General features: G+C 37.5%; 1 protein-coding gene across 1 annotated transcript; it reads right to left on the reverse strand.

Moving 5' to 3' along the window:
• Positions 1-613: 613 nt before the first annotated feature.
• Positions 614-23,787, reverse strand: LOC114661257 (cytochrome P450 3A30-like). Its single transcript, XM_028814474.2, has 13 exons — positions 23,573-23,787; positions 16,506-16,599; positions 15,251-15,303; positions 14,670-14,769; positions 10,674-10,787; positions 10,088-10,176; positions 9,762-9,910; positions 7,569-7,696; positions 6,974-7,040; positions 5,319-5,479; positions 4,463-4,689; positions 2,698-2,860; positions 614-2,258 (listed from the first exon to the last, which is right to left on the reverse strand). Exons 1-13 carry the CDS (start codon positions 23,641-23,643, stop codon positions 2,163-2,165), a joined length of 1,512 nt encoding a protein of 503 aa, XP_028670307.2. The 5' UTR covers positions 23,644-23,787; the 3' UTR covers positions 614-2,162.

Below are 23,787 nucleotides of genomic sequence, written 5' to 3' on the forward strand. Positions count from 1 at the left end.
AAGTGTAGAAAGTATAATAACAATAATAATAATGTGAACAGTACAATGCACATGTTGAGTGACGCTAGTGTCATTTTCATGCAGATTCCCAGAATCACTTTCAGTTTCACTGACTGTTTCAATTTCACTACTTGAAGACAGATTCACCTTATCATCACTGCTGACAATTACTGACAATGAGACACCGTTATGAAGCTTGGAGAAGATGTGTCTACACCGTGGCCCGAGTGACGCTCAGGTCTAACACTTAATCTATGCATGTATGTATGTATCAGATTTTCTGTTTATCTTATTCTTCTAGTAAGTATGCAATGAAGGACATTCCAGGAGCTTTTGGTTAGTCTACTGATAATAAGCTTCTGTCGCATGTCATGTGGTAATATAACTTTCAGTCTTGTGTTTTATAATAATATTCATTAATCTGCATATGATAAAAGATAACCAAGCTAATATGTACAAAGATTAGAATGTTTTTAAAAACAAGGATATAACATTGACTAACGTCTAGTCCTTAGAAATTTCTTTAGTTTGTAGTAATGCTACCAATTAGATGTTATCCTTATTGAAATTTCAACATTAGATCTTAAAGTTAAAATAAAGACAAGTCAAGGCAGAACTTTTTAACCTTTAATAAGATCTTGTAACCAACATTATTTAAGTGAGATATAGGTGCATCATTTTTTATAATAATAAAGAAAAAAAACAAAACAAATGCTTTGATTATGTAAGTGTACATCCTTTTAAATTAAGCACCTTTTGCATTGATAACAGCAGTAAGTTTGTCTGTCTGGGTCTCTGCATTCCTGGATTTTACAGTTTTATGTCAGTGTTCTTCACCCAAGTGCACATTTTTTTTGTAAGTTTGAGTTCCAGGACATTGATGGGCCCACACACACACACACCCACATCTCCTCGCATTAACAAAAGACCAATTTGCAATTGGCAGTTAATCTAGAAAGCACAGTTTGAGGTAAGTGGAGTACCCACAGGAAAACCCTTTCAGAAATGGGAAGAAGTTCCCAATCATAAATAGAAAAATAAAGTCAAGTGAGTGTTTAAATTATTTTGCTTTATCTTTAAAACCAGATCAATCTGACAAACATGGTTCTTCTAAATCAACTGGAGATGTTCTGCTGTACGACATTGTATAAAAAAACAACAACAAACAAATAAAAACATTGCTGACTCATTCACTAATAATCACCTTAGTACTATGGATCTTTAGAATCAAAGACACACTGTCTTAAAATTACAACTCTTTTCCAAACAAAAAAATGTCTTGCCTAAATAAGACGAAACAAAAGTAGAATAACTGTGACAGTAAAATGTGTAATTTAGACAGTCTTCTAAAAATGTACAGTAGATTTACACTAAATGTAAAGATTCAGGATTTTTTGAGCCCCATTTTCCTTGGATTTGAGTTCCCCTCAAAATATTAAGAAACAACGTACTGTGTTTTTAAATTATTTGTTATCATTGGATTATTTAAGATGAATGTATTTCACCAAAGTACCCTAAGATTAATACCACTTAACAACACTAAGATCACCGGTATGCCAACAAAATAAGAATATAAAAGTATCATTGTGATGAAGAGAGATGGATGTATTGCTACCAGCCAGTATCAAATTATCTAATTTCTGGCCAGTCTCTGTATCACCACTCATTAAAAGAATTCATTCTGTCATGATGTTGCTGTTATATTTCTGACAGATCATCTGGAATATTTTAGGAGAAAATGAGCAGCAGCAGTATTTAAGGAAACAAAGGAAATATGTTCAGTGCATAAGTACATGCTATAGTTTATATACAGTATATATATATATATATATATATATATATATATATATATATATATATATATATATATATATACACACACACATATATATATATATATATATTTAATTTTAATTTAAGAGGTGAAAGTAATTATCTGTTTATAAATGTATGATTATTATATACTTTTATATTGCTTTGAATGCATGTTTTGTCTCACTGATATTTACAAATGCTTTCCTGCCTATCAGAGAAATTGGACTGATTTCATTTTGTATTGCAATGTGCAACAAATTGGCTAAAAAAACTTTATACATAAACCCATCAATAACATAGTTAATGTACCAAAACACACTACTAGCTCATTTTTCTTCTTCCATCAGTTATTCTTCACTACTCGTCATTGCCCGGGGTACAAGTTTCAGAGTGATGGGTTTCACCGGCTGGAGGAATCCCTTGATGCTGAGTTCAATAGGGTACTGCAAAATATCAGGAACAGATTGTCTGTGTAAGTCAAGTAATAACTGGGGGGAAAGCAAAAACGCTGAAAAACATCATGATTATAAAAATGTGGTTGCCATTATATGGGTTATAGTGTAATGTTAAAACACTTGAACTTGACTAGATTCACTCTTTAATTTAAAATATATATTTAGAGGCAGTATTCATAGCTAAATAACCTCCTGCTCATATTTGCCTTTTTCTTTCAAAAAGACATTTCCAAACCGTTGCTGTTAAATTTTTGTGTTTTATGAGTCACCATAGCATTAGTTCTTGTTGTAGTCCTCCGCCATTTCTATCCATATTAATAAGGGTAATTTCATTGACCATGTCTTATCTATGAACCTCAGGAGGCTTCATTACAGTTATGTTTAAATAAATTAAAGTCATGCATTTTCTTTTGTTTCTTAATCTCACCTGCATATCCTCAGTGGGAACAAAGTCGAAATTCTGAAGCAGCTGAACTATGGCAGCTTTCATGATGAGGAGGGCAAACCTCATCCCAATGCAATTTCGAGGTCCAGATCCAAAAGGCAGGAATGCGTAGGGGTCCATACTTTCCTTCATCTCTTTGCTAAATCTGAAAAAAACCACACATGTATGCAATCAGCTAAATACAGTTACTTCCTGTTTTACATCTTAAATGTGGTTAAATGTACACCATGAGAAAATTAATTCTTCCTCATAAAATCATTTGAAAGCAATTGTACATTGGAAAGCATGTGATAAGTTAACCAACAAGATGACAAGACTGGGGAGTGGTAACATGTTACTCATATCTTGTGCTTGCCAAATAGACTGCTGGAAACACTGGACTTCTACAGAAAATGAATTATGTCAGTCAGTCAGTCAGTCGGTCAGTCAGTCAGTCATCCTCCAACCCGCTATATCCTAACACAGGGTCACGGGGGTCTGCTGGAGCCAATTCAAGCCAACACTTGAACACATTTGTTCCTGCACAAGGCAGGAACAAATCCCTGGGTAGGGCACACACACACACACACACACGCACACACACGCACACATACACACACATACACACACACACACACACACACAGGTTTATTTTTCTTTCACACAAACCTCACACACAATGTCCTGTGCTGTTGTATAACTTTTGTTTCTTTTATACCTCTTGAGGCCGATTGCCTTTTGTTTCTGACCACTGACACAATTGTGGCAAATCACCCTTTCTCTCGCAGCCAAGTCGTCCTCTTTCAGGAAAAGTTATGATTCCCAATAAAATTGTGAGAAGTGAGTTTTTAACCAAGTGCCTGGTTCACTTGTCTTTTCATGGCTTTTACATGAATAATTATTTATATTGTGAATGACCATTGTGGAAAACACAGAAATGAACACCTCATTGAAACTGCAGAGCTTGCGCATATGAAAATCTTACTGGCACTTTGTGTAGAGTCTTGTATTTTCCAGTTGGAATGATTTGTTATTTAAGAATGTTACATTTGTAGCCTTAGAAGATGTGGCCAAGTGTGTGCAGCAATCAGAAAATGTCTAAATTAGCATAAAGGTATTTGAAATATTTAAATGTGTGCATCATTTTAAACGTTTACATTATTTCGATTGTAATATGTCATTTTTCACCCTCGGATGGAGTTCCAAGGAAAAGGAGTAACATTGATCCCTCACATCTCATTAGAGGTTAAGCCCCTGAAGTGGATGGATTCAGCATTTACAGCTTCAAGTCCTTCTGATCATTATTGCAAAGGACACCTATTGTTTTACTCTTTATCATAAGGGTGTAATGTACTGCACAAAATATTTCCCAAAAATAGCCTAAAAATTAATGTTTTTTGAGGTTCAGAATGCCAAAAATGGACAGGAAATCCCCAAAAGCACAACATTTTGCATAACTAGACATGATGTGTTGTACGGTATATCATATGAAGCGGATTTCTGAAAAAATTAATCATTAGGTGCTGGCGAAAAAAAAACATGATTTTCAAAAGTGATTTTGAAGCATTTATATATAGTGAGTAATTCTTACAAACACAATGACAGGTCAAAATCATTTGCTGCTGGTATTCCTTTTATTACTATAGTGATGGTGCCTTCTGTGTGTGAAGTCTTCCATAACTATTATTAGATCATTCCAAAAGCTTCAAAATATTACACACATACTACATTTTTCCATCTTTGTTAAGGCAGAAATAAGAAGCTGTACCTTTCAGGCTTGAAAGCTTCAGGATCTGGAAAGTGTTCTGGGTCTCGATGTAAAATAAAGGCAGGAATCATGCACACTGTTCCTCTGGGAATAGTTACCCCATTCAGCTCTATGGTCTTCTTACAGACTCTCTCAAGTCGTGTTCCTGGTGGATGGAGCCTCAGAGATTCATTGACTGCCATGTCCAGGTATTCCATTTCCATGAGAGCGTCGTATGTCACAGGAGCCTGCAAAAAAAAAAAAAAAACGAGAAAGTGCTCCAATAGACCAGTCTGTTGTGGAATACAGCTCAGGCTGCTGTCATTTCTACCTTTGAGGAGTCTCTCTTATGTCTATGATATGTTAAGATCCTGAGTAGTTTCATGGTTTATAAATTAGAAAAAAATGTAGCCAGACTAATTCCCATTTCCTCATTTTAGATACAGTATGTCCAGAAAGCAGGAGACAGAGCAGGAGGTGGCAGAGTTAAAGATGCTAAGATTTGCCCTGGGTGTGACAAGGATGGATAGGATTAGAAATGAGGACATTAGAGGGTCAGCTCAAGTTGGATGTTTGGGACACAAAGTCAAAGAGGTGAGATTGTGTTGGTTTGGACATGTGCAGAGGAGAGATGCTGAGTATATTGGGAGAAGGATGCTAAGGATTGAGCTGCCAGGGAAGAGGAAAAGAAGAAGGCCTTAAGTGAAGGTTTATGGATGTGGTGAGAGAGGACATGTAGGTGATGGGTGTAACAGAACAAGATGTAGAGAACAGAAAGATATGGAAGAAGATGATCCGCTGTGGCAACCCCTAACTGGAGCAGCCGAAAGAAGAAGAAGAAGAAGTCGGCTACTGCTCTTAACATGTATCTGCTTACCTTGTTTGGAAGGAATTTATCAATCTCCTCCTGGACTTTTTTCATTACATCAGGATGGGTAGCCAGGTTCAATGACATGAAAGAGAGGGCCGTGCTTGTCGTTTCATAGCCAGCAAACATGAATATCATTGACTGTGAGAGAATTTCATGATCTGTCAGACCTATGGGGAGCATACAGCATATTAAAAAGTTACATTCAGTAGGCAGTGTGAATATTAATCAGTTCTTCTTACCAAAGATAACATGTTTTTTTTTTTAATTGTAAAAGCAGGTAGCTTCTGAAACATCTAAAGAGATGATTATAGACAGATCGGAAATTAATAACAATACACAAAACAAAAAATCTGGGCCTGACTTCACAGGTTTGCTGACACTGTCTGTATTTCCCAATACACTTCTTCGTTCCTCTCAACTTTCATCTTTCTATGCATTTCAAGAAGTCTTTCTACACGCAACTCAACTCCAAGCTCACTAGTACATTTCATCTCTGTGCTTTTTTTTTTGCCATTCTAGAAAAGTAATTTCAAGGTCTACAAGATTTATATCTGCATACCAATGTAGCCTTCAAGTTAATCTCCTGACTGTCTACCCACAGTTATCTCTCAAGCAGCTAGTCACATGGACGAAATGTGTCTAGATTTCTACTAAGTCCCTGAGATCCCACACTCTCAGTCTGGTTAGAAGATTCAGGACCCTAATCATGGATTTTCCCTTGTTACTCCTTTTGCTACTGTCAACACTTTAGCAGCCTGGGATACAAACTTCTGGAAAGGTTGCTATACTTTCCCAGTCTTTCTGATATTCCTGGAGTATTCTCTTTTGGAAATCAACCTGCCTACAGCTCCCGAGTGAAATGTAACTTCTAATAAATACACAATGAACTGCCTATCTGCCCGTGTGAGTCTTCACTTCACTTCACTTTCTACAGTTTGATGGACTCCTCACCACTTTATATTTCTGGTGTCGGGTTTGACCTTCCAAACTCTGGCTTGCCATGAAACTGCCTACAAAATTAAGAGCTGAGCAAATAAAAAAATAAGGGTTTGTATACACATATAGATGACCCCTAAATAAAGCTGTGAACACTTTTTGTAAAAGCTAATCGGAGATGGGCAACTACCATCAAATGGATAATGCATAATGAGTAAGCTTCACAGATATATGGCATTTCATAACTATTTTTTTTTATTCATTTTTGTAAAATATTCACTGATTACACGGAGAAATGCAATAACAAGAAATATCTGCTCAGAAACCTTCTACTCATTGGTGTAATGGAATTTAGTAAATTAGGCTGAAAAATTACTAGTGAATGTCCGTAAACAGCATAAAATTACTTCTGTTGTTTGTTTCAAATATTCCATCAGAGAAAATAAGGAATACAAGGAGTGATCTGCACAAGTAGCATTTTTAAAAGTCCAAGTACAGGTATGTCTGCACAGCACCTTGTGTGATTAGGGCAACAGTTCAATCGAAACATAAATGTGATTAAACTTTATATAACCTAATGTGAGCAAAATTGTGTGTTGAAGAAAACATATTAACAAGCTTGTCAAGCTATCACATCGCACACTTTCAGCAAATTATTTTATACATGAAAATGCCATGTGCAGTCCATGATTGGAAACCACGTTTGTTTATAAAGAAAAAGTTACCTTTTTCAGATTCAGATTTATCATTCATTTGAGAGTCGACCATCAACTGCAGGAAATCTACTCGATTCTGTAAAAGTAAAAGCGAAGTTCATAAGCAGCCATAATGGCTGGCTGAAAATGTATTTATACATTGATTAATTTTTACAATGATTAAGAATACACTACCAGTGTTGAGGTCTGTGAAATGTTTAGAACTGAATTTACTGGTTAGTAGCAATTCATTTAGAGTGTTTGCCAATTTGATGCAATGATTTGCCAATATTTTTAACACACACATATTTATTTGGGACTGATAATCTCTTAAAAATAAACTTGTAGGAGTTATGTGAATTAATAATACATCTGCACAGGGTTTCCTATACTTAACCCAAGAAACACTGAAGTCTGTACACTTTCAGTGGTGCAAATGTTGCCAGTGGATTTCCATAGAATTAAAAACAAAAAAATCACAACATCTGTGCGGTCATCTCTGTGCAGAGAAGCATACATGTTATTTCAGTGACATGCACATGACTTTACACAACGTGTACGTTTATACAATACAATGACTGCATTATTTCTGAATTCATATATATTTTTTTTCAATCAAACTTACATCATGCACATCTTTTTCCCTTTCTGCTTTGATCTTCCGAAGATAGTCATAGAAGTATTCCAGCACCGTGGGAGGAAAGAAGCACAGGTTCATTTTCACAAATAGTGGAATTAGGAAAGGGAAGAAAGCTGTGTGAAGAAGGGAGACATGAACACGTCAAAGTTTATCCCACAAGAAAATATTAATTAATATTGAATTAGTGCACTGCTTCTCACCTTCAAAGTAAAAAGAATTGACTCCACATAGAATCTTTACATTTAAGGATGTCAAAATGTAGTTTCTAGAAACAAATTTAGTTCCTTAGTTAATGTAAAAATTGCATTCTTTACACAGCCCTGAAACTTCAAAAAATTTTGTATTTTATAAAACAAAGTATAAATGAGTGTATGCTCTCATTATCAGAGAGGAATGGAAATAACAGAATGTGCTCTAACACTTGAGGATGGACATTTGATGCTTTTACACCAGGAGAGATGGTTTGTTGAGCTGACTAGTTTATCCAGTCAAATGAAGTCACACAATCCAGACTAGTTTTTGAATTTAATCTTGCTGTGTGCCCATTCTGCCCATCCAAAAGCAGCAAACCTGGGACTGTTCTTTGGCAGTTAGATTTCTGTATCATTTAAAAATAATAATAATAATAATAATAATTTATTACATTTATATAGCGGAAATATTATGTTCCAGAGAAGAACATCAAAGCAGCACCCCAGGACAAGTGTTACTCTACTTCAGTGTTTCTCAACCTTTAAGTATTTGCGACCCGAGTTTTCATAACAGTTTTAATTACGCCCCCCTAACGTTTTTTTGAAACTCTAATAAAAGTTATTCCTATATTTTTTGCTGCCAATACAAGTTAAAAATTTCCCTACGAATAGCGAAATTACGCCATATGGCAACATTCGCTCCCCCTTTTTTGTTACTTCACGCCCCACAGGTTGAGAACTGCTGCTCTACTTATATTTATATGCTCAGTCCTCTTTTACTTTCTCAGATATTAAGTATAGGGAAAGTATTGTAATCATCAGAAGATTTGATGTCGAGATTTTGATGAATCCCGATGTTTTAGACCTCACTGACTTTCTCATATATGAAGTATAGAGAAAGTATTGGAATCCTCCAAAAATGTAGACCACATTGAGTCCAAAAATACCATTTTTAGAATTATCTGTGTATTAGAATTTAGTCTGTGTATCTGTATTGTGTGTGCATGTGTGTGTGTGTGTATGTAAACACGATAACCTGAGTACGCTTTCACTTAGGTCAACCAAATTTTGCATACAAGTATTAGATACAAAACGTAGATTTCTATCAACTTTTGGGCTATTTCCGTTAAAGAGTCCGATTTATTCAACTTTGCTTTTATAATAATTGTTCAGTATATTATTAATTTGATTTGATTTGTTGTTGATGGTTCTTTAATGTACATAATATAAAAATATAATCATTGTCTTGCAGTTTACTCTCAAATATCCATCCCCATATCTGAGTATGGGCGGCACGGTGGCGCAATGGGTAGCGCTGCTGCCTCGCAGTTGGGTGATCTGGGGACCTGGGTTCGATTCCCGGGTCCTCCCTGCGTGGAGTTTGCATGTTCTCCCCGTGTCTGCGTGGGTTTCCTCCGGGCGCTCCGGTTTCCTCCCACATTCCAAAGACATGCTGGTTAGGTGGATTGGCGATTCTAAATTGGCCCTAGTGTGTGCTTGGTGTGTGGGTGTGTTTGTGTGTGTCCTGCGGTGGGTTGGCACCCTGCCCGGGATTGTTTCCTGCCTTGTGCCCTGTGTTGGCTGGGATTGGCTCCAGCAGACCCCCGTGACCCTGTGTTCGGATTCAGCGGGTTGGAAAATGGATGGATGGATATCTGAGTATACGAGAAAGTCTAGGGAGACCACTCCCGATTTTTTTAAAGGAAATCTCTAAAATTGCTCACGCATTCAGTTAACACTCACTCTTCCTGTCAAGATATTTTTTTGCTTCAGTTTTTATCTTACATAATTAGCTGCACACTCATTCTCTTGGCTCCTAACAACTGGTGACCTTGTCCCATTCACCTTTAACTGGTTCAATCCATGTTTGCACTTGAACATTATGCTCTTTCCTGGTTCTCTACTAGAAACTTCCTTTTAGCTCTGCTGATTTTTACTGGAACTTTTTAGAAGTTTTATACTAAGATAAAAGTAATTTTTCACTTACCACAAAGTAAAAACAATGGATTAAAAAAACTAAATTTAATCATTTTCTTCAGATTGGCCACAAAAGGGTCTTTAGGATTGTTGATAGAGTCGATGTTAACACTGAAGGAGCAGCTTGCTACAACATCCAAACTGTATGATCCAAACAGGCTGAAAGGGAAATGGGACATATTTTTGTTTCTATTATTAAATTACACATTAGACTGTTATTAAAGTACAAGTTAATTGTTAAAATAATTTTTAACTGAAGCTTTTAAATGTCTACTTTCACAGTATTGCTATACACAGTATGTTGCAGTAGCTACCCTGTTTACTCATTTCACTTACTCCTTCATCAGGGCAGGTTCCTTGGTGTTTGAGATCTTCTGAGCATTCTGTAGAAGATTATCTGCGTAGTGTTTCATGATTGGAAAAATCTGTCAAATAAGAATTTGTAAGAACCATTTTATATTTACTCCAATCATGTAAAGAAAAAGTCAGATTATTTTCATATAAAGTGGATAGTTAATCTGTAAAGGGTAGTAACTTATCCATACTTTTTCTGAATTTACATATTCTGTTACATTATTGCCTAGATGCCAGTATGTAATCCATAAAGTCTATTATACTTATAATAATTTAAAAAAAGACTGCTAAAATTCTGTTTGCATGGGCAAACAGTACAGCTGGAAAAGAGCACAGTTGAGAGGATATCTGACAGAGGTCTTTAAAAATCCTTAAAGAGAAAAAACAAAATGTGCCAGATTCAGTAAACAGAATAAAAAAAATTAGGGTTAGGGGAGGTCTATGATAAAAAAAATAGTACTGTAGACTGTCTTGACTTAAAGGACATTAGCTAGAGACCACTTCTTTCATTCACACTTTTAATATTTCAAGTTAACGCGAAAAACAGAAAAAAATGTGCTGCACCAACCTCTTTGAGTCTCCCACTGGTGAATGTTGGTGACAACACATGGCGGATTCGTTTCCAGATGTCATCTTCAGCAATTGAAACAGCATCGTACAAGGGACCATTCAATCCAAAGTTCTAAATGTAAGCAAGAAATATGAGCAAAATTATTTGTTTAAAAATAAGAACAGGATACATGTTGAATGGAAATGGGTTTTGCATACAATCTCATACTCCTCATAGCTTCCTTGATATATGTCTTATACAAGATCTGGATTTTTTCCCATAGAGCTTCTCCATGGTATTTAGAGGGATGGTCACTTTGACAGACAGACAAAATTGTTAACCAGGAGTGAACAAGTGACTGATTCCTTGCACGGGAGCAAGTAATGAAGAAGGATATTGCTGAATAATGACTGTAACTTGATATTGAGACTGTAATGCAGATACTGTTTGTGTCAGTTTACAAAGACCAGATTTAACTGTAACAAATAAGAGAATGATTTTATTTTTCACATTTTACAGTTCTCTTTTATGGATTTGTATAATGACAAAATTACATTACACACCCATATTGTAAAAATCACATTAACACTGTTGCAGCGGACAACTCCATGAAATTAGAAGTTGCCCTTCCATCTATACATGTTAAACCAGCAATGATAAATAAAAGGAAATGGAGAAACTCAGAGGAAGCAAACCACTAACCACAAACTGTGCAATGTATTCTAAGAACTAATCAGTAATGCTACCGAGAGTATCACTGAATCCTGAGATGTATTTAACAAAACAGAACTCACAAGTGTTCTTTCATACATCGCTAAAAGCTTGTTAGGAAATGAGTTCATTAACATGTGACTAGTGCGATTACTAGCCAGTAAGCCGCATTATCACAGAACTTCTGATTAAATTGGTCCATTCAAAATAGAAAAGACCTATGTGACTGGTGATTAAACATACTGTGTCGATATGCATATTGCTTCTATAGATAGATAGATAGATAGATAGATAGATAGATAGATAGATAGATAGATAGATAGATAGATAGATAGATAGATAGATAGATAGATAGATAGATAGATAGATAGATAGATAGATAGATAGATACTTTATTAATCCCAATGGGAAATTAGGTGCTCAGTGCAGCACAATGGCTGCACAAGTTACAGCAGTGAGAAAATAGTCCTGTATAAAATATAGAAAGTGTATTTTAGGGGCATATGGACCCTGTTACAAGGAAGCAGAGTTCTCTCAAATATATTTTTTAAGTAAAGCATTAATTGTGAACAACTCAGACTCCATGCAACTGACATCAATATGACAATAAATGATTTACTTACGAAATATTTACCTGTACCATTGCACCAATGCAGTTCATTCTTAGTGGTAAACCTTTGACTTGGAATTTGAATTCAGATGTCATTTCCACTATGTATTTGTGGTCTTAACTCTCTGAAATCTTTACCTTTTCCATATTTTTCTTGATAGATACTATACATGAAAAGTTATTTTTCTCACATATGTAATCATTTTTATAGTTATAAAAGGGTAATGGATATGGTTCAATTCGGATACTATTACATTTCACACTAAACTTTGAAAACAGTTTGTGCTTGTAGTTTCATAGCTTCTTTTCAGCTTAAGCATACATAAGAATTATTAAGTCAAAAAGTCAGGAAGTTAAGATAATAAGGTATTGTATATTATGTGTATTAACTGTGTAATATACAGCATTTAATATAAAGCATAAAGTTTTAAGTTTGAATTGCAATCTGATTATTAGGTGATTACCTGCCGTAACACTTGTGGTTGGTCATCCAGTCAGCAAACATTCACCATGTCCTCCCAGTTGCAAGAAGCAGTTCATAGATATGTCATACATATATACATATATATACATATATATATATACATATATATATATATATATATATATATATATAGGGCAGCATGGTAGCGCAGTGGTAGTGCTGCTGCCTCACAGTAAGGAGGCATGGGTTCGCTTCCCAGGTCCTCCCTGCGTGGAGTTTGCATGTTCTCCCCGTGTCTGCGTGGGTTTCCTCCAGGTACTCCGGTTTCCTCCCACAGTCCAAAGACATGCAGGTTAGGTGCATTGGCGATTCTAAATTGTCCCTAGTGTGTGCTTGGTGTGTGTGTGTATGAGTGTGTGTCCTGCCCGGGATTTGTTCCTGCCTTGCACCCTGTGTTGGCTGGGATTGGCTCCAGCAGACCCCCATGACCTGTGTTAGGATATAGTGGGTTGTTTTATATATATATATATATATATATATATGGAAGAGAAGGTCTGTGATACGGTTTGCATATTTGCAGCTGGAGATCCACAAAGGGAGAAAAAATTAATCATGTATCATAAAGTAGTTTTTATTCTTGAGCTTTCAGCCCCTGCCAGGGGTCTTCATCAGAGGGTAATGCTCAGACTTGCAAGAATCAAAGGCAATAAATAGCAAAAAATTACATGGAGGGGTGGTTGTTTTAAGTTATATATAGTTACACTCAGAAAGAAGGCATGCCAACGGGATCGCCGTTATCAGGACTTCTAGCAGAACTGGTAATGCGGCGATTTGAAAACATGGCTCTGTCGCAGTTCACACCCAAAATTTGGATACGCTACGTAGACGACACATTCGTCATACTAAAAAATGACCAGCTGAATGAATTCTACAACCACATCAACACAATATTCCCTGCAATCCAATTCACAATGGAAAAAGAAATTAACCGACACATCAACTTCCTGGACATCTACATCGAAAGAAATAATGACGCCACCCTGACCACAAGTGTTTACTGTAAAGAATGCTACGCAGAGAAAGTTATTACACTTCGCCAGCAACCACCCAGTATCTCATAAACGGAGATGTGTTAAAACTCTATTCAGAAGAGCCCACACCCATTGTAATATGAAGGAAACAAAAATGAAGGAGAGATGCTATCTCATCCATCTTTTCACTTCAAACGGATACTCAAGAACATTAATTTATCGGAGTTTACACAGAAGACGCCAAAAAAACTTAGCAAACAATCGACTTGAATCAGAACCCCCACCCCACCTGGCACTCACTCCCTTATCACCACAAGGTGTCTGAAGGTACAGCGCGCATCCTGGCCAAGTCAGGCGTTAGAATAGCACACAAACCCACAAACAATTTGCGCACGGTCCTGTTTAATGCTAAAAACAAGAAATCGACAGCAGAAACACGAAACGCAGTTTATAGCATTCCATGCAGTTCTTGCTCAGCGTTAAACTTCAAAAAGAATCGCAACACGTATACAGGAACATCGCTACGCCATCAGAAGAAAGGACTCACTATCATTGATCTACACGCATACTAAATCAACAGGACATACATTTAACTGGGACAATGTACAAGTAAAATTCAAGGCCAGTACTAGAAGTGCCAGAGAGCTGGCCGAATCCTGGTTATCAAATGAGAACGCCATCAACAGACACTTGGACATAAATCCAGCATATGCAAACTTAAGAAGAACATATTCATAATAAACAAGATGTTACACCCAATACCCCCCCCCCCCGTCCACACAGACTTAGCCACCTCCCCCAAAGTAATCTTTTGCTATATATTGCCTTTGTTTCTTGTAAGTCTAAGCATTATCCTCTGATGAAGACCCCTGGCAGTGGTTGAACGCTCAGGAATAAAAACTACTTTATGATATGTGATTTATTTATTCTCCCTTTGTGGATCTCCAGCTGCAAATGTGCAAACCGTATCACAGGCCTTCTCTTCCATATATATATGCAGAAATAACAGAAGCTTGCAACTCAAACTGCAGGTGCTTCCACTAATGCAAAGTTGGACTATCTGAACAATTAAATTTTGATTTCCTGGCTCTTTGTAAATATTATGTTGTTACTGGGAATCTGAAGATAATGTCATTTCTTGAACTCAACAAAGGAAAATACAAGTAACATTTACACCTACAATATATGCAAGTAAATATCTGAAATGCAGAAGTATTAGAATAGAATAATTTCCATACCCGTCTATTTGTGAAAACCGAATAACACTCTTTCACTAGAATAGTTTTTATCATTGAAGTATCCATGATTCCTAAAACAGGTTGCCTTCCATCAAAAATTCTAAAAAAACAAAGCAGAAATAACAAATGAGGAGGAAAAATATATATTTTTCTTGACACATTTCTGAACCTAATGGTTTAGGAAGTTGGACACATTTGAAACAATGAAGATAATTATATTGGTGGCTCTGATAATCTGCTTGAAGCTGAGCTCCTGGCACTTCATATACAGTAGGTGCTGAACAATTCCTGAGAACACAATAAAGTAAATGAGCATCCCACACCATTCTACGGAAGAATCTTAACTCTACTAATGAAGCAAATATCTTTTTGTTCCTTGTGCAAACTACAGTAACACTTTATTAATGATTAAAAGTTTTTTAAAAGAAAAGTATTCATCCATTGTCTTATTTTCTGAACCTGTTTCTTCTAATACAGGGTCACAGGCATTTGTGGTGTATCAATGAAGCATTGGGAAAAAAAGAAGCAATCTGTTAACAAAACCTAATTTGTAAAGATCATCTTAAATTATTCACACTCACCCCCAGAACTTTCCGTATTTCTGAAAACACTCGGTATCAAATTTGAAGAAACCCTAAATGAGAAATAACAACAAAACCTTTGTTACTGATCAACAAACGGTAGACATGTTGCCATCCATTTCATGTCAATGATGGCAGCCTCATTTTTTAACTTGAGAATCTATTTACTGCTTCTTTGCACAAAACACAGTTGTTGAAAAGAAATATAGAACCAAATGAAAAAAAAAATATTCAGAAACAGTTTATCTTCACAAATAAAATCATGACAAAATGTACTGTTACATCACATCTTAAACCACGACCCCAGTACTGCAGCTATGTTGCTGCTTCATTTATCAAGCATTTTGAGATTGAACCTCATGCGTAGTTCATCTGTGAGAGCAGTATATGACAGACAGACAGACAGACAGACAGACAGACAGACAGACAGACAGACAGACAGACAGACAGACAGACAGACAGACAGACAGACAGATAGATAGATAGATAGATAGATAGATAGATAGATAGATAGATAGATAGATAGATAGATAGATAGATAGATAGAACTTTTATGTCCCCAAGGGGAAATAAAAACTTTACAGAAGCCCAAGAAAATATAAATATTATGACATACCACAACCACCCCAAACATACACAAGAACTTCTGGTTAGATATGTGACCCTTTGCAAGACACTTGCATCTCTAAAAAAATGCTCCATTTTAGAACAAAATATCTCATGGTAAATTCACATACACAATTGTGGAAAAAATAACATTGACTTGAAAAATACTGAACTTATGATTTAACCTTCTTGTGTTCCCAATGCTAAATATATATGTAGTAACACTAAAACTACCACATTAATGTAGTATTATTCATTTATAGTAATTATTCTCCTGCTCACTTAGTACACCCACCTGTTTTTTTCTTTCCCCAGGGAGACTTCACACACATGTAGTACAGTTACATTGTATGTGATGAAATGGAAGCCCCCTTTAAAATGCCACACACCCCACAGTCTTTTCACACCTCAGTCATATATTTTTGGACTGTGTGTAGTCATCAAAACAAATGATTTTTACAGACTAACATAGAACATCTTTATGTTAGAGTATATCTGAAAATTCTAAAAGATTACAATATATTCCAGTTAGGGAAAAGTCTGAAAAAAAAGCATTTAAAATTTAGATTGGTCAGGTCTTCTGAGACAAACATCTAACTGGTATGAATGGAAAAAAAAGCAGTGAAAATGCAAAGAATAATAAAATTACCTTTCTATAGTGATGAAATGTTCCAATAAAGGGTAAAGGCTGAGGTCCAGGAATGCCTAATTTTTTAAAGAACCGGAATGGCCACAAGCCATATCTGGAAAAGCAACAGAAGTTTGTCTTTATTAATCTCACTGGTTTCAGACAGAGTGCAGTCAAGCAGCTGATATGGTCACTTACTGGTGAATTATTCTTTCATTGCAAGCACTGGCCAATTGATTATATTTACTTATTTGGCTGACATCTTCATCCAAGTCACTTGCAACATCTAAAACACTTTTGATTATGTTGCTTTTGTGTTTAAATTGGAGTACAGACAGGTGAAGTGACTTGCTCATGGTCACATAGTGACAGTAGTGGGATCTGAACCCTCAGCCTCAGTGTTTGCAGTCCAAATCTTAACCACTATGCCACACTGCCTGAGTAACAGTCCTGCTTCATGAACAGCCCTTGATTTCAGTTACATGCAAAGCCATAATAATAATAATCTTAACATGACCAATACTATGGGTGATAATTCTTACTTTGTTAATTCAACTAGAACACATGTTTAGCCAAAAGAGTCAATTGCTATAATTGCTCAATGCATACACTGTATAAGAAGCACATCACTACTACACAGTTTCTAAAGAGAGGCTACTCACATTTCTGTAGATCATTTTAAAATGAATTCTTGCAAACAGTGGCCTTCTTAGGGGATAATTCTGTTAAAATATTCCACTCATCTATTTCCCGACACCCCTCAATCCAGTTCATGTCTATGGACGTCTTGGACGTCTATCCCTGCTGTGATAAGTAAATGGAAGGAGACAGCTCTGGACGGGGTGCCAGTGCATCACAGGGCACAATCAAACACATTTCCACAGTCACTCAAACAGGGCTCAGAGTGACCAATTAAATGACATCAGTTTGGGGATGAGAGAGAAAACCTGCGATATAGGCAATAAGTCAACAAGGATTTGAACTGAGTTTCCTGGAGCTGTGGGGCAGCAGCACAACCACTGGGCCACTGATCACAGTGATACCCTGGATCAGTGTGTCTGAAAACCTGGCATGAGAGAAATAAGTAAACATGTATACTTTTATTTTTCTTTCCTCTCTTTTTCAGGGGCATTGTTATGGTGGAATATTTCAGAAAATCAAATAAATAAATAAGTGTATTGTGAAATGTGCAATAAATAAATAAAACTGTTATATGTGAGTATAATTAATGAAATGGATCATGAAATGCATATTTTTATTGCTAATTACTTTATGCATTTATTTCCTTATTTCTTCTTTTATTTATTTATTTCAGTGACAACGAACACAGCAAGAAATATAGCTTCTCATTTTCACCCATCAAATTTGATTGGGTGGGCTTCCAACCATTGCTGTGTTTTGATAGGTGAACTGTCGGTAGAGGGGATGCTCAGAGTCTCAACTATCCAAAAGCCTAAGAGCCACAGGATAACCAAGGCAAGCAAAGAAACTGCTCATATTTTGAGACTGTGGATAGTAGTGCAAGAAAAAGTTGTCCAGAATTACTCCATGAAGCAGGCGCTTCAGTTCTAAAATCTCTAAAACCATCATCCTGCCGGGAGTCTTGCTAGAAATGTGGTACTTCATGGCCAAAGATTTACACTCCACAAATTAAAAAACAGTACTCACTAAACCCTACCCTCTCAACATTGACAGGTGAAAATGATGGTTTTCATTTCAAGGTAAATTTCATGTTTTTATTTATTTAACGTCACATTGCATTACAAATGTATTTATTTATCTATGTATTTAGCTTTAAAGTATTCCTCCTTACACATCTAATAATTAATAATAATTCATTACATTTATATAGCGCTTTTCTCAGTACTCAAAGCGCTATCCACAGCATCTGTGTGGCTCCATTCCAGCAGCCCAGCCTAACTGTTACATAACATTCTCAGACTCGCCTAATCCAGTTCAGAGTCATAAGGGAATCCTCACTTAACCTACACTGCACATTTCTGGGTGGAAACCCAGAGTCCCAGGGTCATTCAGGGCGAATGTGCAGATCCTACCTACTGTAGGCAGTGAGCAGGCAACAAATTAAACTAATCACTGTGCCACTATGCCATCCCAGCTAAACAATAACCTAGCAAAACCTCACTCACACTGCCCAGCTAATCTGATCATTACGGTAAAGGGCCAAGTCTAACACAAATCAATATTCTTCTTCTAAAAAACTTGCATGCTTGTCCATAATTTAAAATGTAAGAAGTGTAAACTATCTAATCAGTCCTTATCGAGTGTCACCAGCAAATGCCAACTAGGTAAATATCGCTCGCTGAAAGCATTTAAGGCTGGTTATGGGACAGATAAGCCTGTACATTTATAATCTTGTTGAACTGGCATATTAAAAACAGCGCTCCTGGGAACTTTAGCCTCATTTAATAAAGTAACAATGTAACTTGAGATAAGGCTATAAGGATTTAACTGCATCAGTGTGATTGTATAGAGATATGACAATGGTAGTCCTCACCACGGTGGATGTAGTTTCATTAAATACACGGGTCTTTATCCATTTATCCAGTGGCGGACCGTGCATTTCACACCTAGGCCTTCAGTAGTGCTCCGTCTGAATCAACCCGCCCCTCAAAAACTAATTTATGGTTATAAAAACCATCTTAATATGCAGAAATACAGTATAAAGAGCCGTTGCATCGCAGATAGATAACTCCTGTAGCCACAATAAATGCCTTTATTGAATAGACAGCCGCAACACACATAAAAAACATCAATAATAACTCATAAACTTGCAATATTATTTAGGAAAATCGCAACATTTTACTCACAAAAAATTCGGATTATTTGTAAACAAAATCCATCCTCCTCTCTTTCCTCAAAAACAGTTCAATTACTCTGTCGTACAGATTATCCGTGCGCTTCAGTTCCATCACGAAGTCCCTTTCTATCGCCATCAAAGCTAATGCTGAAAGTCGAACCTGCCCTGCCGTATTTCTGGCATAAGTTTTAATTCGCTTTAGGGCTGAAAATGTCCGCTCGACAGAAGCAGTGGACACGGGAATGGTCACCGCCAAACATACCAATGTGTACAGCTGCCCCAGGATGCTCTCATTCAGATCTTTCTGATGAAGGAAGTCAAGGAGATCAGTGGGAGATTTTCCTGCAAAATCATTCATGGCATACATTACAGTCAGTTCTGTTTTTAGCCAAGACAACTGGAGAAGGCTGCATGCGGGAAATTTTTCTTGTATTCCCGAAACTTCTGGGGGTCGAGGAGCATGACAAACATCAGTTTTTTGTGGTCTTGAAATCTGGTCTGTGTCTGGCAAATAATATTGTCCAGAATCTTGCCATGGAGTTGGCGGTAGTGCGCGTGAGGATCTTGCGCTTGACCTCTTCGTGCGTTCGGAGCGCCTGCGGTGCGTTCAGTGGCCTCGTAGAGTTCCTCATATCGGCTTCTATCTCGCTCAACGGTGTCACGGAACTCCTTTACCCTAGCCAGACAAAACTGCACATCCAGTTTTTTGTCCTGTAGTATTGAAAAGAGCACGTCTGAATACTCAGAAATGCCATTGAATGTGTGAAGCAAAAAACAAAATTCAAAATCATCCAGACGTGTTTTAAATCCATCAGCACAGCGCACTGTGTCCTCATCATACTCGTCATGATGCTCCAGAATGTGATGAAACAGTTCCTTTAAAGCATCTCTCTTCTCAAAGAACGTATTGACCACTCTGGAGGTGTACTGCCACCATGTTGGTGCCACACAAGGGAGACGCCGTTGGCAGATTTCATCCAGAAGTTGCGTGCGCCGAGGCAATCTACTAGAAAAAAATGCAGTAAGGCCATTGAGATGGCCGAAAAAGATCTTGCATTCTTTAAGCTTTGAGGCCCCTTGAGTCAGTACTAAATTGAGCCGATGTGCATAGCAGTGTATGAATAAAGCCAAAGGTGCTCTCTCTTTAACTTTAGCCTGCACCCCATTTAATCTAGAAGACATGACCGCTGCGCCGTCAAAACACTGTGCCACAACTTTACCCAGACATTCATTTTCCAACAAAAATCTGATGATAAGACCTGCAATGTCATCGGCTCACTTCCCACAGGTAACATCTTCAAATCTGACAAATCGCTCCTTGACACCAGTGCCCATTACATAACGCAGGACCGTGCTAGCTGCGCTGCGTTACTCGCGTCTGTCGTCTCATCTACCATAATAGAGACGAACGGTGCTTTTTTAACGTCACTTCTTATCTCTTCTCCCATCACTTCAGCAATAGCAGTGATCAGGTCGTTTTGTATTTTACCCGATATCCCACTAAACACTTTATTGGTGGACAGGTGGTAATATAAATCCGTGTTGCTCTCAGCAGTGAGAGAAAGAAGCTCCACATAGTTCCCTCTGTTATTGGATCCCGTGCTTTCATCGTGTCCCCGAAATGAAAGTTCCTGTTTGCCCAAAAACATGACACAGTCTATCAGTCTTTTAAAGATTTCTCTGTTTTTCTTCACCTTTTCGTTGTGGAGCTCCGTTTCCCTGCGCACTTGCTCGTTCAGCTGTAGATCCACTCTGGATTCCCCAAAGGTTTTGGAAAGCACCGTTGCTTGTAAGTGTCCGGCAATGCTTTGATGTCTCTTTGCCACCTTGGTTAGGCAAGTCAAATTTACAAACCCAGTGTGGCTCCAAACACCATGGCAAATAACAAGCACTCCCAGCAATATAATTTGCAGTGTTCCTCGGACCCTGTGAGCCAGGGGTACTGCTTGTAGTTGGTAACCTGAAAGTGGCGGACAAATCCTCCTCCTGGTTGTGACAGGCTAGCTAGCTTCAGAGTTGTCCGACCTTTCTTAACAATGTCCAGCTTTTCTTAAAAAGTCCGTCTTGAAAATGGCCTTGAATGTAAATCTGCCACCAAATCTATTTCTTCTCCTCCTTCAGCCATGGGGTGACAAAATAGCTATTACACCATCCTATCCAATCAATGGGTCCGAATACGGTGACGTTGCCGTACACCTGCTAGAGGGCCCTAGTGAAACCAACTCAAAATCTGATTGGTTGAAGCAACAGTTTAATCAACATTTATGTCGTGTTAGAAGGCCTGTAGAACGGATTGTGAAGGCCTCGCAGGCAGACTTCTTTGACTTTGACCCTGCCTGGCAACAAATGATAGCTGACATGTGATTGGTTAAATGCTTTAATACGAAAATACATGTCTGGAAGCAGCACAACCATCGGAAAAGCTATGAAAGGAAGCGGACAGACTATTTGGAATTATTTAATAAGTATTCATGGACAAAATATAATTAACATCAGTTTGTGATTCGGATATTTTTTTAGGCCAGCAGAGAAGGCCTTGCAGGCCCTGACGGTCCGCCACTGCATTTATCCATTCTCTGATCTCATTCCAACTGCAGGGTCACTGAAAATTAGAACACGTGTAGAACATTCACAACAAACTGAATAAAGAATTGGCAAGCAAATCAGAAGAACATACATTACATTACTACGTACATTACTAATTTGGCAAATGAGCCCATCTGAGGATTACAGGCACCTTATTATACACCCTTCAGGATTTCCTTACGTTAAAAATCAGGTAAGCAGCATAGAGACTTTATCGTGTCCTCCAAAATTTTAACAAATAATAAAACAGCTCTTTTGGCCAAGGCCCATCATCATCATCATCAGTGCTTTTTAATGTATTAGACCTTCATGTACAAAAAATGTAACTTAATCATTATAAAGATTATCTGATGCAAGTAACTGTTATTATGTTTAAATGCCTATGCCTGGAAAGTTAATCCATTCATTTTCTGAAACAGAATCAGGGGGCAAACTCATGCATACAGCTGCTCTTACTAAATCTGTTTGAAAATATGAAAGAGAGACAGAATGTTCAGTGAAAACCCACACAGAGATTGTGAGAACATTCAGACTCCTGACAGACAGCGCCGATATGGGGCTTGTGGAAATAACCACTCTACTAGCATGCTACTCCAAGATGATTATAACTGAATTCTTCTTTCTGCCTACTCATTTTTTTGGAGGACACTTCATCATTCCAAAGACATTCATGTTAAATTACTCAGCAACCCTAAAGTGGCCATCTATCGGTGACCATAAATTGTGTGGCGTTTGAGCAATAGAGTGCTGCCCCAGTCCGGTTTGGTTCCCATCTTGGGGCCAGTGCTGCTGGGATGTTCTCCAGCTAACCTCAACCTGTAATGGATCCAAACAGGTTAGGAGACAAATGGAGTCTTATTTATTTAAGTTTGCATTGGTATAATAACATTAAGAATTATATTCCCAATGTTTGTTGGAACAGGCTCCAGCTTCCCCTCGACTTTACTCTGGATAATTGGATTAAGAAAATGGATGGATGAAGGAAGGATAGATGAAAAATACAGAATCCTGAACAATCAGATTAATGATAAAGCCATTTTCTATTACTAGAGGTTTCACAAAGAAGTAGATCTCTGTAGGTTAACTCATAACATGAAAGCTGCCAATGTGTCAAATTTAAAATGGCATAAGTTTTGGCATAAGTCTTTTGTCTAATTATTAGAACATTAAACCAAATAAAATCACTCACTTCTAAAAAGTAAAAAATAATGCCTTCTTGTGCTCCTTTTCAGTTGTACTGCCCCATGTGAACTTTTAAAATTATGATGACTATCTAATGTGGCTTTATAAATCGTTTTCCAGCTGCGATTTGTAATTGACTAAATGGTGTCATGAACAGACAGAAAAGCTGGAACTGGACTACATAAAGTACGAGATCTGCAACATATCCAGACGAAACATTGCTTTATAGTCTTGTTATATTTTCGTTTCCTCCCTAAATGATTTTATTGGGCTCCGTGTCGTGAGCCCACTTCTCTTCCCCGGTCTCTGGTGTTCGTGCTGTCCACAGGTGGGCGTGCCCAACCCCGAGGCCAGTCGCCAAGCAACAAATAGATCGATCACCAGCTACGCCACCAGATGCAGAACATCTGGTTGAGCTTCATTTTAACCCTTTGTATCACAGTGTAACAAACTGGACTATCAACTTTTTTCGACCTTTTTCGGAGTATCAAAGCAAACTCACATAATAAAAAGAGTGAAGAAGAGGACTAGCAGGGTCCAGGTAACTGCAGACCAACCGGGCAAAAACTCCATCTTAGCCTTCACTGTACTCTTCTCTCTTGTCCTCTGTTCGCCAACACCACTTTCCGATCCTCTCTCCCAAAGTTCACCTTTCCTCCGCTTTTTATCTGCTTTCTTCCCTCGTCGCGAAGCAAAGGGGACAGGTCGGCGGACAGG

Source organism: Erpetoichthys calabaricus, chromosome 11 (assembly GCF_900747795.2).
Source record: "Erpetoichthys calabaricus chromosome 11, fErpCal1.3, whole genome shotgun sequence".
NCBI classification, from domain to species: Eukaryota; Metazoa; Chordata; class Cladistia; order Polypteriformes; family Polypteridae; genus Erpetoichthys; species Erpetoichthys calabaricus.